Source organism: Ranitomeya imitator, chromosome 1, assembly GCF_032444005.1.
Source record: "Ranitomeya imitator isolate aRanImi1 chromosome 1, aRanImi1.pri, whole genome shotgun sequence".
Classification (NCBI taxonomy): domain Eukaryota; kingdom Metazoa; phylum Chordata; class Amphibia; order Anura; family Dendrobatidae; genus Ranitomeya; species Ranitomeya imitator.
The window spans coordinates 711,273,545-711,287,267 of NC_091282.1; the positions used below are offsets into that span (position 1 = coordinate 711,273,545).

Consider the following 13,723-nt stretch of genomic DNA (forward strand, 5'->3'; position numbering starts at 1 on the left):
ATCGAAATAGTGAAAGTGTGGCTACTCTGATAGCAACACGCTAGATGGATTCCAATCTTCCAACTATGAGGCACTAACAGTTGGGTTTTCCAGGCTCTCTGGAGGAACAGTTAGGCTATGTGCACACTTTGCAGATTCCACTGCGGATTTTTCCGCAGCGGAATTGCAAAATCCGCAGTGAAAACCCATCGCGGTTTTTACTGCGGATTTATCGCGGTTTTTACTGCGTTTTCTTCTGCGGATTTTCAACTGCAGTTTTCTATTGGAGCAGCTGAAAATCCACAGAAAAGAAGTGACATGCTGCGGAATGTAATCCGCAGCGTTTCCGCGCGGATTTTTCTGCAGCATGTGCACAGCGTTTTTTGTTTCCCATAGGTTTACATTGAAATGTAAACTCATGGGAAACTGCTGCGGATCCGCAGCGGTCAAATCCGCTGCGGATCCGCAGCAAAATCCGCAAAGTGTGAATATAGCCATACTGTTAAGACAGCAGTAAGGGAGTCCGGTGTGGTTTGCATGAGATTGCAGGGGCAATTCTATGTATGCTGTGAATTGTGCTGGATCAGCTCATGAGCCTGCTCCACGTATGCACACTTGACAGCGCAGCCTTTCATATAGAGGGAATAGCAGATAACAGTTAAATACATTTGGAGAACTAGGTCTAAGCACCCCATCGCTTCCAGAGTTTCTCTCAAAATTGATATTTAATCAGATTGTGAGAAAACTTGGGGAAACTAGTCAGGCCTTTTTCCCATCAAGTAAGGCCTCTTTCACACTTCCGTCTTTCAGCTCCTGTCACAATCCGTCGATTTTTGAGAATGCAGGATCCTGCATTTTCTCATAGACTTGTATTAGGCCTCTTTCACACTTCCGTCTTTTTAGCTCCGTTGCAATGTGTCGTTTTGGGAAAAAAAACGGATCCTGCAAATCTGCCCGCAGGATCCGTTTTTTTCCATAGACTTGTATTCGCGACGGATGGCTACACGTCGCATCCGTCGTGCGACGGATCAGTCTTCTGGAAAAAAAAACGTTCAATGTAACGTTTGTCTGCGTCGGGAAAACGTGTCGCGACGGATCCTGCGGCATACGTCGTTGGCTAGAATGGAAGCCTATGGATGCAGGATCCGTCGTATGACTGAATCAAGCGCTGGAATCTTTTTTCACTGAGCATGCTTAGAATCAGGAATTTGCAGCAAATTGGCCAGACAGGCCCCAAATCTATATAAACCTGGCCTGGGGCGTCACCCCCAAATGTGCCAGCAAGACACAGCCAGCCAGTCAATATATTGGTTTCACTATTTTCAAGTAGCCAATCACATTTGGGAGACTCCCATTTTTAGGCATGGAAAACGGATCCGTCAAAAAAAACAAAAAAAAAAACAACGGATGAAACTGATGGTAAAAACGGATGCAACGAATCCAGTTTTTCGACAGAACAGTCTAGCGGATCCATCGAAATACTCGATGCGTTGCATCAGTTTTTCACTATTTTTGATGCATCCGTCGATATGTCGCATCGACGCATTGTGACGGATTAAAAAAAAACAAAAAACAGAAGTGTGAAAGTAGCCTTAGCGACGGATTGTGACGGATGGCCATCCGTTTCATCCATCATGCACCGGATCCTGCGTAAAATTAAAAAAAAAAGGTCCGCCGGGAAGAAAAACGTTCAGAGGAACGTTTTTTTCTGCACGTCAGAAAACCGGTCAGCGATGCATCCTGCGCTGCCCGTCACTGGCTACAATAGCAGCCTATGGGCGCAGGATGCGTCGCTGCCTGTGAAAAGCAGGAATCCAGCGACGGGTCCCGTCTTTTCAAACGTCTGGGAAATTCTCTCGCTCTCCTCTTTTTTACTATTCGCCGAGACCGCGACTTCCCGCGAGATTTCGCAATGTACAGTTAGGGCCAGAAATATTTGGACAGTGACACAATTTTCGCGAGTTGGGCTCTGCATGCCACCACATTGGATTTGAAATGAAACCTCTACAACAGAATTCAAGTGCAGATTGTAACGTTTAATTTGATGGGTTGAACAAAGATATCGGATAGCAAATGTAGGAATTGTACACATTTCTTTACAAACACTCCACATTTTAGGAGGTCAAAAGTAATTGGACAAAAACATAACCCAAACAAAATATTTTTATTTTCAATATTTTGTTGCAAATCCTTTGGAGGCAATCACTGCCTTAAGTCTGGAACCCATGGACATCACCAAACGCTGGGTTTCCTCCTTCTTAATGCTTTGCCAGGCCTTTACAGCCGCAGCCTTCAGGTCTTGCTTGTTTGTGGGTCTTTCCGTCTTAAGTCTGGATTTGAGCAAGTGAAATGCATGCTCAATTGGGTTTAGATCTGGAGATTGACTTGGCCATTGCAGAATGTTCCACTTTTTGGCACTCATGAACTCCTGGGTAGCTTTGGCTGTATGCTTGGGGTCATTGTCCATCTGTACTATGAAGCGCCGTCCAATCAACTTTGCAGCATTTGGCTGAATCTGGGCTTAAAGTATATCCTGGTACACTTCAGAATTCATCCGGCTACTCGTCTGCTCTTATGTCATCAATAAACACAAGTGACCCAGTGCCATTGAAAGCCATGCATGCCCATGCCATCACGTTGCCTCCACCATGTTTTACAGAGGATGTGGTGTGCCTTGGATCATGTGCCGTTCCCTTTCTTCTTCAAACTTTTTTCTTCCCATCATTCTGGTACAGGTTGATCTTTGTCTCATCTGTCCATAGAATACTTTTCCAGAACTGAGCTGGCTTCTTGAGGTGTTTTTCTGCAAATTTAACTCTGGCCTGTCTATTTTTGGTATTGATGAATGGTTTGCATCTAGATGTGAACCCTTTGTATTTACTGTCATGGAGTCTTCTCTTTACTGTTGACTTAGAGACAGATACACCTACTTCACTGAGAGTGTTCTGGACTTCAGTTGATGTTGTGAACGGGTTCTTCTTCACCAAATTAAGTATGCGGCGATCATCCACCACTGTTGTCATCCGTGGACGCCCAGGCCTTTTTGAGTTCCCAAGCTCACCAGTCAATTCCTTTTTTCTCAGAATGTACCCAACTGTTGATTTTGCTACTCCAAGCATGTCTGCTATCTCTCTGATGGATTTTTTCTTTTTTTTCAGCCTCAGGATGTTCTGCTTCACCTCAATTGAGAGTTCCTTTGACCGCATGTTGTCTGCTCACAGCAACAGCTTCCAAATGCAAAACCACACACCTGGAATCCACCCCTGACCTTTTAACTACTTCATTGATTACAGGTTAACGAGGGAGACGCCTTCAGAGTTAATTGCAGCCCTTAGAGTCCATTGTCCAATTACTTTTGGTCCCTTGAAAAAGAGGACGCTATGCATTACAGAGCTATGATTCCTAAACCCTTTCTCCGATTTGGATGTGGAAACTATCATATTGCAGCTGGGAGTGTGCACTTTCAGCCCATATTATATATATAATTGTATTTCTGAACATGTTTTTGTAAACAGCTAAAATAACAAAACTTGTGTCACTGTCCAAATATTTCTGGCCCTAACTGTATTACTAGGAACGCTAGCTGCCGGAAGCATTGCTGCGCGGGAACGCCGGTAGGGGAGAATACAGCGATTTTTTTCTTTTAACCTGGTTTGTGTTGTCTATGCGTTTTCGCAGCACAAGACTCATACACAACAGGTACACATAGCCTCGAAGGGTCTGTCAGAAAGACGGGCCCAGTGCACATGTTTTCCACAATCAGCACAGGATCCGTCATTTCAACGTCTTGACGGATCCTGTGCAGATTTGGAAGACGGAAGTGTGAAAGAAGCCTAACATGATGACTGAGCCATTACGATGAGCCACTACATACCTGGCAAAAAAGTCCAGAGTAGAAAGTAAATGTTAGGAAACTTACCAGCTGCTAGAAGTCTCTTGCCTCTTCCTTTGGCTTCAACATAGGTAGGTGTTGAATTCTGCGATTGTGCTTTTCTAGCTTTCGGTGTCGCCTCAACATTATCGAGGGTAAATGGACGGAAGGCAAACGGGTTTCCTACAGGAGTGCTGTCAACGGATTTCATTTTTTTACCTCTGCCTAGGCCCCTGCCCCGACCCCTGCCTTCTGAATGAACTGAAACCAGCTCTAGAAGAGATGTATCATGTGGTTCATTTTCTTGTGGACTGTGAATGGATAAATGGGAACCAGGTTTTTTTTCTAATGGGGGGGCAGAATTGGCCTTTTTCCCTCTACCTCTTCCTTTTGGAGACTGCAAATTGTTTTTGGGTGTGTCTGGTTGACTTTTCGGAGTCTTCCCCGACTCTTTCTTTGCTCCCTTTTTGGGTCCTGGTTTTCTACCAGGTTTTCCTTTAGTCTTTAAGGGCAATTTTAATTTGGCTTTCCCCTTCTTTGGAGGGCTGAAAAAAAAAAATGTACAGAAAAATAAACCTTCTGCAGATAAAAAAAGCAGCTAGAATTAAATCCATGGATCTTTTTCCTGGTGTTTACATTTTAACATGTCAACTAGAGGTTACCAATAGCTGATATGATACACAAAGGCGACATTATGGGACCTGCAATGTAATTTTTACGCTGATCTTTTCACTATTGCTTCCAAAGAGTTTTCCAAGCTTCGACAGATGCAACATATTTATCAAGAAGTCTGTCCCGCTTCTTTAATTTTCCACATCTTACTCCAGTGCACAACTGTCTTAAATATATGCACACTAAAGGTTTTTTTTTTTTTTTTTTTTTTTTATACTTTACTACTGTAGAACTCTGGACATTTTGGGGATCACTCCCATGAATAAGATCCATTTTCTCACCATTTTGTGTCGTTATAACATTAAAATGTATGATAAAATGAGGCACATTTATTAAAGTGGTCTGTCACACAAGAATACAATACGTATTTGTTTCTATCTGACCTCTCTTCTTCTGACATGGCAATCTCATAGTCTTCATCGTTCAACTGCTCTTGTATATCATCGTCTTCTAGCATATCTTCCTCCTCTTCATCACTATTCAGTGAAGTCCTCTTACGGTTCGGTCTGCGGGTCCTTTGTCTAGGTTTACACTCTGGGCAGAACCAGTCTCCTTCAGGAATAAACTGAACAGGAATCAAAATAACCTTATGCTTCTTTATGATTTTAAAGAATAAACAAATACATATTGTATTTCTCTCTATATATATATATATATATATATATATAAACCATTATATATTTTTTTTCATTTTATAACTAAAAATGGAATTTATAAGTGTATTGTAATAGGGTAAATTACTAGGGATGAGCGAATAGCTATAGTGCTTACCGAATAGCTGGGAGGTTTATAAAGCACACACAATATTATATATATAATTTATCGCACAGTGGCTTGCAAAAGTATTCACACCGTTGGCATTTTTATGCTTTGCTTCTTCACAACCTGGAATTTTCCTGTTTTAAAGAAAATGCCTACAACTGTGCTTCACAAAAAAAAAGAAAACCAAGTGATCACATCAGTGTGCATAACTATTCACACCTCCCTATAGTCAGAATTTTGTAGAGCCTCCTTTTGCAGCAGTTACAGCTTTGGATAAGTCTCAGCTTTCCACATCTTCCCACCAGAATTTCTACCCATTCCACAAGGAAAAACTGCTCCAGCTCCTACAAGTTAGATGGTTTCCTCTGGTGTACAGCAATCTTCAAGTCTGACGACAGATTCTCAGTTGGATTAAGGGCTGGGATTTGACTCTGCCACTCCAAAACATTTACACTTTTATCCTTAAGCCACTTGAGTGTGGCTTGGTCTTCATGGTGGTGTTTGGTTAGTGGTGCCCCTTGTTAATGGTGTTGCAAGCTCTGTGGCCTTTCAGGAAAAGTAAAGTGTATATACTGATCGACCTGTAACACTTAGATTGCACACATTGTACGTCCTGTCACTAAGCATGGGACTTATGAAGAGAATTGCTTGCACAAAATTTTTTTTTTAGGGACTTCATTGCAAAAGAGAGGAATACATGCGCACATGACAATTTTTAGTTCTTTGATCCCTTAAATTTAATGTCAATTTTTCTCACTTCAACTTAGACTATTTACTGCATCATACACAAATCGGATTGCAAAAATATTTAAACAGGTTGTAAGGTAACAAAGTAGGAAAAAAGCCAAGGGGGTGAATACTAACGCAAGAAACTGTAGGCCCCATAGTGAGGAGGAGTGACAGTGATGTCTGTACAGCTTCATTACATTCACAGTAAGTGCTGTTCAGACTCTGCTTTTTTCCTTCCTTTCACTGCACTTAAGAAATAGATCTATCGTGTTATAGGAACATGTTCACTCACCAATATCTCTCTATAGATATACATCTACAAAGGTCTGGTCTATCTCCGAGCAATGTACACTAAGGACTCAAAGGATAGTCCTTAGAGGATAGTACTGCAGTGCGGAGGCTCCGGGCCTAGGTCAGAGGCCCGGCGCCTGCGCACTGCAGTACTTTGTCTGCCCTCAACAGGGCAGAGCAAAGTACGCCTGCGCCGGAGCCGTGGCTGAAGATCAGAAGAGGACGTCTTATAATGAAGATGGGAGGCGCCGTAGCGGACCGGAGACGCCCATCCGACCTGACCAGCAGCGGGACCACCCCTGGGTGAGTATAATATAACGTCTTTTTCTCCTCTTTCAGGTAACATCGGGGGCTTATCTACAGCATTACAGAATGCTGTAGATAAGCCCCTGATGCCGGTGGGCTTACCTTACCCGCGATTTTCGGGGTGACAGGTTCCCTTGAACTAGTCAGTTCCATGCAAGCACAGAATGAAGATTTACCGTATATACTCGAGTACAAGCCAACCCCCCTAATTTTGCCACAAAAAACTGGGAAAACTTAATGACTCGAGTATAAGCCTAGGGTGGGAAATGCAGCAGCTACAGGTAAATTTCAAAAATAAAAATAGGTACCAATGAAAGTAAAATTAAATGAGACATCAGTAGGTTAAGTGTTTTTGAATATCCATATTGAATCAGGAGCCCCATATAATGCTCCATACAGTTCATGATGGCCCCATAAGATGCCCCATATACAAATACGCCCCCATAAGATGACCCATATACAAATATGCCCCATATAATGCTCCATGCAGTTCATTATGGCCCCTTTTAAGATGCTCCATATACAAATGTGCCACATGTAATGCTCCATGCAGTTCATTATGGCCCCATAGATGCTCCATATAACAATGTGCCCCATATAATGCTCCATACAGTTCAGTATGGCCCCATAGATGCTCCATATAACAACGTGCCACATGTAATGCTGCTGCAATTAAAAAAAAAAAAAAAATTACATACTCACCTCTCGTCGCTGCTCCTCAGCGTCCAGTCTCTCCGTAGTGACTGTTCAGGCAGAGGGCGGCGCGCACACCAATACGTCATCGCGCCCTCTGACCTGAACAGTCACTGCAAAGGACACGTGGACAACTGAGCGACGCCAATGCTGGAACGAGGGACAGGTGAATATGAAATACTCACCTGCTCCTGGCGCGGTCCCTGCTTCTCCTGGACAGATGGTCTCCAGGAGGCGTGGCAGCTTCTTCCTCTGTCAGAGGTCACTGGTACAGCTCATTACAGGAATGAATATGCGGCTCACCCCTATGGGAGTGGAGTCCATATTCATTACTGTAATGAGCGGTACCACGTGACCGTTGAACAGAGGAAGAAGGTGGCGGCGCCGGAGACCATGGGACACGCAGGGACCGCGGCAGGAGCAGGTATGTGACACTCGTTGCTCCCCCTCACCCGCTGACCCCCACGACTCGAGTATAAGCCGAGTGTGGCACTTTCAGCCCATTTTTTTTGGCTTAAAATCTCAGCTTATACTCCAGTATATACGGTAATTTTTTTGTCAAGTGTCTCAATGCCACAAACACATTAAAATGCAGAAATTGGGAGGCGTGATAGGGTGTCAGACATGGTGGTGGTCTAGTGGGGCTAGGGCAGCTGACAGGTTCCATATGAATGATATGAAATATGCCTTATTTATATGGGCGTTTTGAAAACTCAGTTGAGGCGGGTTCTTTTAAAATTGATAAGATTGCTGCTATCAAAAAAGTGCAAATAATGTAATTTAATTATTTCAATTGCATCAGCCTCTAAGGGAAACAGATGTCCCATTAGTAGTAAAATAAATTCTATAGGATTGCCCCTAGACCTGCTCAGCAAATATCAGCCCACAAGTATAGGGACTTTCTCAGCAAATATCAGCCCACCAGTATAGGGTCATCAAGTTTGTAGACGTAAATAAAGGGTTCAATAGCAGACATGTTTGGGGGCCTTGGGGAAGTTGACAGGGTCCCTTTAATTAAAATTATGACTGCTCAAATTACCTTCAGCTTGGGCCTCACACAGTAGATATGGTGCCCTCTTTCACACCCGTCACACAGGATCATGCTCTCATTATCTCCTTTCTTGCGGCAAACTTTGCACCTGGCGTTACGAATAGATCGAGACCACAAAATACTGCGTTCTAGTGTTGATAAGTGAAGGAAGATTTGAGACAAGCTGCCAGATGCTAGTAAAGATTCTCGCCAGCGGTCCAGCAAGGTTCTCTGAACACGGCCACTCTCGCTACCATCTACAATGAGACAAGACAAATCAGAATTGTTGCCGTGTTTTATTCAGTCTCCTGTGAGAAGATAGAAACCTTTAATGTTACCGTACTTACCATCTCTTTCACCAATTTGATCTTCATCTTTCTTATTTTTTTCGGCTTTCTTTTTATCAAACTTAGAGTTCTTCTTACCATCTTCTGCATCACCTGTCCAATTGATGACCACATTATTTCAGGCAAGATCTACCTCCTACTTTAACTAGCGCTGCTGTACTACTATGGCAATTTAGCTGCACAGATAACACTTATTCCCCCAATGACTGGTGTATGTGTATAAAACCTAGCAATAAGTCAATGCATGAAGGGATAATCTCCATTAACCTTTAACGACTAGGGGTAGTTTTGAATTTCTGTTTTTTGTTCCCCTTCTTGCCAGAGCTTTAAGTTTTTACGTCACCACTGGTTTAACATATCGTGTACAGAAAAAAAAAATCCAAGTGTGGTGAAATTGCAAAAAAAAAACAAAACAAAAAAAAAAAAAAAACAACTAATCACAGTATTTTTTTTTTTTTGTGTAACCATGTCCACTAACTGCTAAAACTGACCTGCCATTATGATTCTCCAGGTTGCAGACACCAAACATATCTAGGTTTTTTATTTGAGTGGTGAAAAAAAATTCCAAAATCTGTTAAAAAAAAAGTGCCCTATTTTTTAAGACCTGTAGCATCTATATTTTTCATGATCTGGGGCTGAGAGAGGGCTTATTTTTTGTGCAACGAGCTGACGTTTCCATTGATACCATATTGGTGCAGATACAATTTTTGATTGCCTGTTATTGCATTTTATTGCAATGTAGCGGTGACAAAACAAAAAGTACTTCTGGCGATTTTAATTTTCTCACTGCTTAGCGATCGGGTTAATTCTTCTTTCTCATGATGATTGATCATGCAATTTTGACTAGAAGCTGCAATACTTTGAGCGCTTCTGCTACACACAGGTGATCAGATCACAAGTATGTAGCTGAAATGCTCGCTTGCTATGAGCGCTCATAGCAATCTGGCAATGACAACCATAGAGGTCTGCTGCAGAATTCTGGCTGTCATGCCACCGACGATCATGTGACGGGGTTACCGATGGGCGGTATTAACTATGCGCTTCGGGTAAGCGTGAGATTGACAGCAGCATTTAACTCGTTAACAGTGGCGGGTGGATCGCGATTCCACCCACGACTGTTGTGGGCACATGTCAGCTGTATAGATCAGCTGTATAGATCAGCTGTCAAGTGCCCAGAAAGGTGTGGGCTCAGCGCCGAAGCCTGCACCAAACAGGGGGAGTCAGACTTGGGCGTATTATCACGCCCAAAGTTGGAAAGGGGTAAAAGTGGTTGTCCAGGACTAAACAATTGGTGACCTCTATAGGAATATAGGAATGTGGGAGATACAATTATGTGCAAAATAATAGCAGAGTGTTTAAAAGAGCTGAGAAAAAAAAAGCTCAATCCTCATAATAGCATTTATTTCCATATACACAAAAGGCACTGGGAGCTGTACATTCAATTTCAAATTAAACTTATCAATTTTTAAACTAGAAATTAAACAAGGGAATAATGGGCTGCTCAAAAACAATAGTGTCTGCATTTTCATTTACAAACTCGAATATTTATCAGTCAGCAATGCAATTGCCATCCGCAGAATCCTGTGGGTCAGGGCCTGGAACAGACACGGATTCCAAGAAGTCTCTCACCAGCCTTATTTTCCAGGTGTCTCTTCAGGAAACAAATTTGATCAATTCACCTCTGATGCCACTGAACGGAAGAGTACCTCTCCTCCCCAACCAAAGCCGACAGCTCCCGCCCCCTTATGAGATGCTTTCTTCAATTCCATTCCTTTTGTATATTTGGGGTCCTCTGCCAGACGGAAACGAGAGAGAGAGAGATCGAGAGAGAGAGATCGAGAGAGAGAGATCGAGAGAGAGAGATCGAGAGAGAGAGAGAGATCGAGAGAGAGAGAGAGATCGAGAGAGAGAGAGAGATCGAGAGAGAGAGAGAGATCGAGAGAGAGAGAGAGATCGAGAGAGAGAGAGAGAGATCGAGAGAGAGAGAGAGAGATCGAGAGAGAGAGAGAGAGATCGAGAGAGAGAGAGAGAGATCGAGAGAGAGAGAGAGAGATCGAGAGAGAGAGAGAGATCGAGAGAGAGATCGAGAGAGAGATCGAGAGAGAGAGAGATCGAGAGAGAGAGATCGAGATCGAGAGAGAGAGATCGAGAGAGAGATCGAGAGAGAGATCGAGAGAGAGAGAGAGATCGAGAGAGAGAGAGATCGAGAGAGAGAGAGAGATCGAGAGAGAGATCGAGAGAGAGATCGAGAGAGAGATCGAGAGAGAGATCGAGAGAGAGATCGAGAGAGAGATCGAGAGAGAGATCGAGAGAGAGATCGAGAGAGAGATCGAGAGAGAGATCGAGAGAGAGATCGAGAGAGAGATCGAGAGAGAGATCGAGAGAGAGATCGAGAGAGAGATCGAGAGAGAGATCGAGAGAGAGATCGAGAGAGAGATCGAGAGAGAGATCGAGAGAGAGAGATCGAGAGAGAGATCGAGAGAGAGAGATCGAGAGAGAGAGATCGAGAGAGAGAGAGAGATCGAGAGAGAGATCGAGAGAGAGAGAGAGAGATCGAGAGAGAGAGAGATCGAGAGAGAGAGAGATCGAGAGAGAGAGAGAGATCGAGAGAGAGAGATCGAGAGAGAGATCGAGAGAGAGAGAGAGATCGAGAGAGATCGAGAGAGAGATCGAGAGAGAGAGATCGAGAGAGAGAGAGATCGAGAGAGAGATCGAGAGAGAGAGATCGAGAGAGAGAGAGATCGAGAGAGAGATCGAGAGAGAGATCGAGAGAGATCGAGAGAGATCGAGAGAGAGAGAGAGAGAGAGAGAGAGAGAGAGAGAGAGAGAGAGAGAGAGAGAGAGAGAGAGAGAGAGAGAGAGAGAGAGAGAGAGAGAGAGAGAGAGAGAGAGAGAAAATAGAATTTTCTTCGGAATTACTCTGCTCAGTAGACATCCAATATGCCCATCTTCACATCCCAATATGAGCTTCCTCAGAGATTACTCAGATTCGCTGTCCAAGATTACCACTACCAATTCACAGTCCTTCCCTTTGGCTTAGCCTCTGTGTCCAGGGTAGTTACCAAGGTCATAGCAATTCTACGAGAGGGATTCTGGTCGTCCGATATCTAGATGGCATTCTGATCAATGCTCCTTCCTACCACCTGGAATGCTGCGAGAGTCTCCAGATCATTCTTGATACTTAATCACCTAGGCTAGCTCGTCCTAGTCTTCCTTTACATACAGTTTGACACCGCAAGAGTCTACCTTCCCAAAACAAAGGTCTCGGCTCTCCTGCTTAGAATTTTCTCCTTCAGGTGCCCCTCGCTCTCACACTTTCAGCTCCGAATGAGTGTCCTGGGCAAGACGATCGCCGCCATGAAAGCAGTTCTCTTTGCACAGTTCCATGTATGCTTTTTAGTTGCTCTAGTCCACCTGGGACAAGAGGATCCTCCCCCCGCTCCCTGAAATGGCCGATCCTCCTACCCTCGCGAGTAAAACAGTGTCCATGCTAGTGGTGCTCTCCTTCCATTTGGCGTGGATGACCATTCCTCCCACTACACTGGCAGATTGTTATGATGGGCGCCAGTCTTCTAGGATGGGGGCAGCATTCCACAACACAGTTCAAGGCTGATGGGACAATTAAAAAAAAAAAAAAGTCCTCTCTCCCCATCAACATTCTAGAACTCAAGAGCAATCTACTTCTCCTTCACTGGCAGGACCTGCTAGCAGGTCACCCATTATGCATTCATTCTAACAATGCCGTGGCATACATCAACCATTAGGTCAGAACGAGGCGCAAAGTGGTCCCAGTTCGACCTGTTGCATCCCACCTCTACCCTTGACACCCAGACTCGCCAAGAAGATTAAAGCAGAAGGAGTATGTCATCCTCGTCGCCCCTTCTGGGCCTGGTACACAAAAGGTGGTCAACCTCGCAGACACCCCATAGAAACTGACGAGTGGCCCAGAGCTTCTCGCTCAGGGACTTCACTTCCACCAGGATTCAGTGTCTCAATTTAATGGCATGGCTGTTCAAGCTGTAGTCCTGAGGAATGCAGTTCTCTCGACTCAGGTCATTCAGACCATGATCAAGGCAAGAAAACACTTTTCCTCCTCCATATACCATCTTACGTGGAAGACCTTCTTTCGCTGGTGCAAAACCAAACAGGTGGAGTCCATGTATTTTTCTTTTCAGTCTCCTGGTTTTTCTTCAGTCCGGCATGGAGTCAGGATTATCCCTCAGGGTTGCACAATCAGTTCTTCCCCATCATCCTCCCATGGACATGTGGAACCTTAACCTAGTCTTGATTGTTCTCCAGGGACCTCTCTTTGAACCCATTCAATATATCGCCATATCCTTTCTTTCCTGGAAGGTTTCCTTCCTTGTCATAATCTCTCAGGCAAGTCTCGGAACTGGTAGCTCTCTCGTGCCGCTCTTCCCTTGTTCATCAGGACAAGGTGGTCCTTAGACTGGTGCCATCCTTTCTTCCCAAGGTGGTGTCTCCCTTGCACCTTACTGAGGACACTTATTCTGTCCGTCTCCATCCCATTCTCTGGAACGGTTCCTTCACAAGTTGCAATCTATAAGGGCTCTGTGCCTATACTTGAAGAATAGCATCCTTCACGCGTTCTGACTCTTTGTTCATGATCTCTGATTGTGATTGCAGAGGACTAGCCTACAGGGCTACCATCGCTCGTTGGATTCACTCTGCCATAGTGAAGCCGTATCGAGTCAAGGATAGACTGTCCCCACCGGGAGTGAAGATTCACTCTATCCTCACTGTGAGGGCCTCCTGGGTCATTCGTCACCAGGCCTCTGCGACACAGCTATGCAAGACCACTACCTGGTCCTCAATCTATACCTTTTCCAAATTCTACATGGTGCATATCTATGCTGGCTGATGCAAGTTTGGGCAGGAAGGTTCTTGAGGCAAAATGTCCACCATCTGACCTGATCTGGGCAGGTTTCATTTTGTTTACAACCCTTAGGACTGCTTTGGGACATCTCATGTTTACCTGTGTCCCCCAATCAAGTGATAGAGAAAAGAGGATTTTGGATACTG

General features: G+C 44.2%; 1 protein-coding gene across 1 annotated transcript in view; it reads right to left on the bottom strand.

Annotated features, from left to right (window-relative positions):
• The window catches only part of BAZ1A (bromodomain adjacent to zinc finger domain 1A), a 143,819-nt gene that overhangs the window by 21,799 nt on the left and 108,297 nt on the right, over positions 1 to 13,723 (bottom strand). The window contains exons 21-24 of the mRNA XM_069732125.1: positions 8,681 to 8,773; positions 8,343 to 8,590; positions 4,906 to 5,087; positions 3,899 to 4,395 (exon numbers count right to left, since the gene is read on the bottom strand). Of these exons, the coding sequence (XP_069588226.1) occupies positions 3,899 to 4,395; positions 4,906 to 5,087; positions 8,343 to 8,590; positions 8,681 to 8,773 (1,020 nt within the window). The remainder of the gene's footprint in view (positions 1 to 3,898; positions 4,396 to 4,905; positions 5,088 to 8,342; positions 8,591 to 8,680; positions 8,774 to 13,723) is intronic.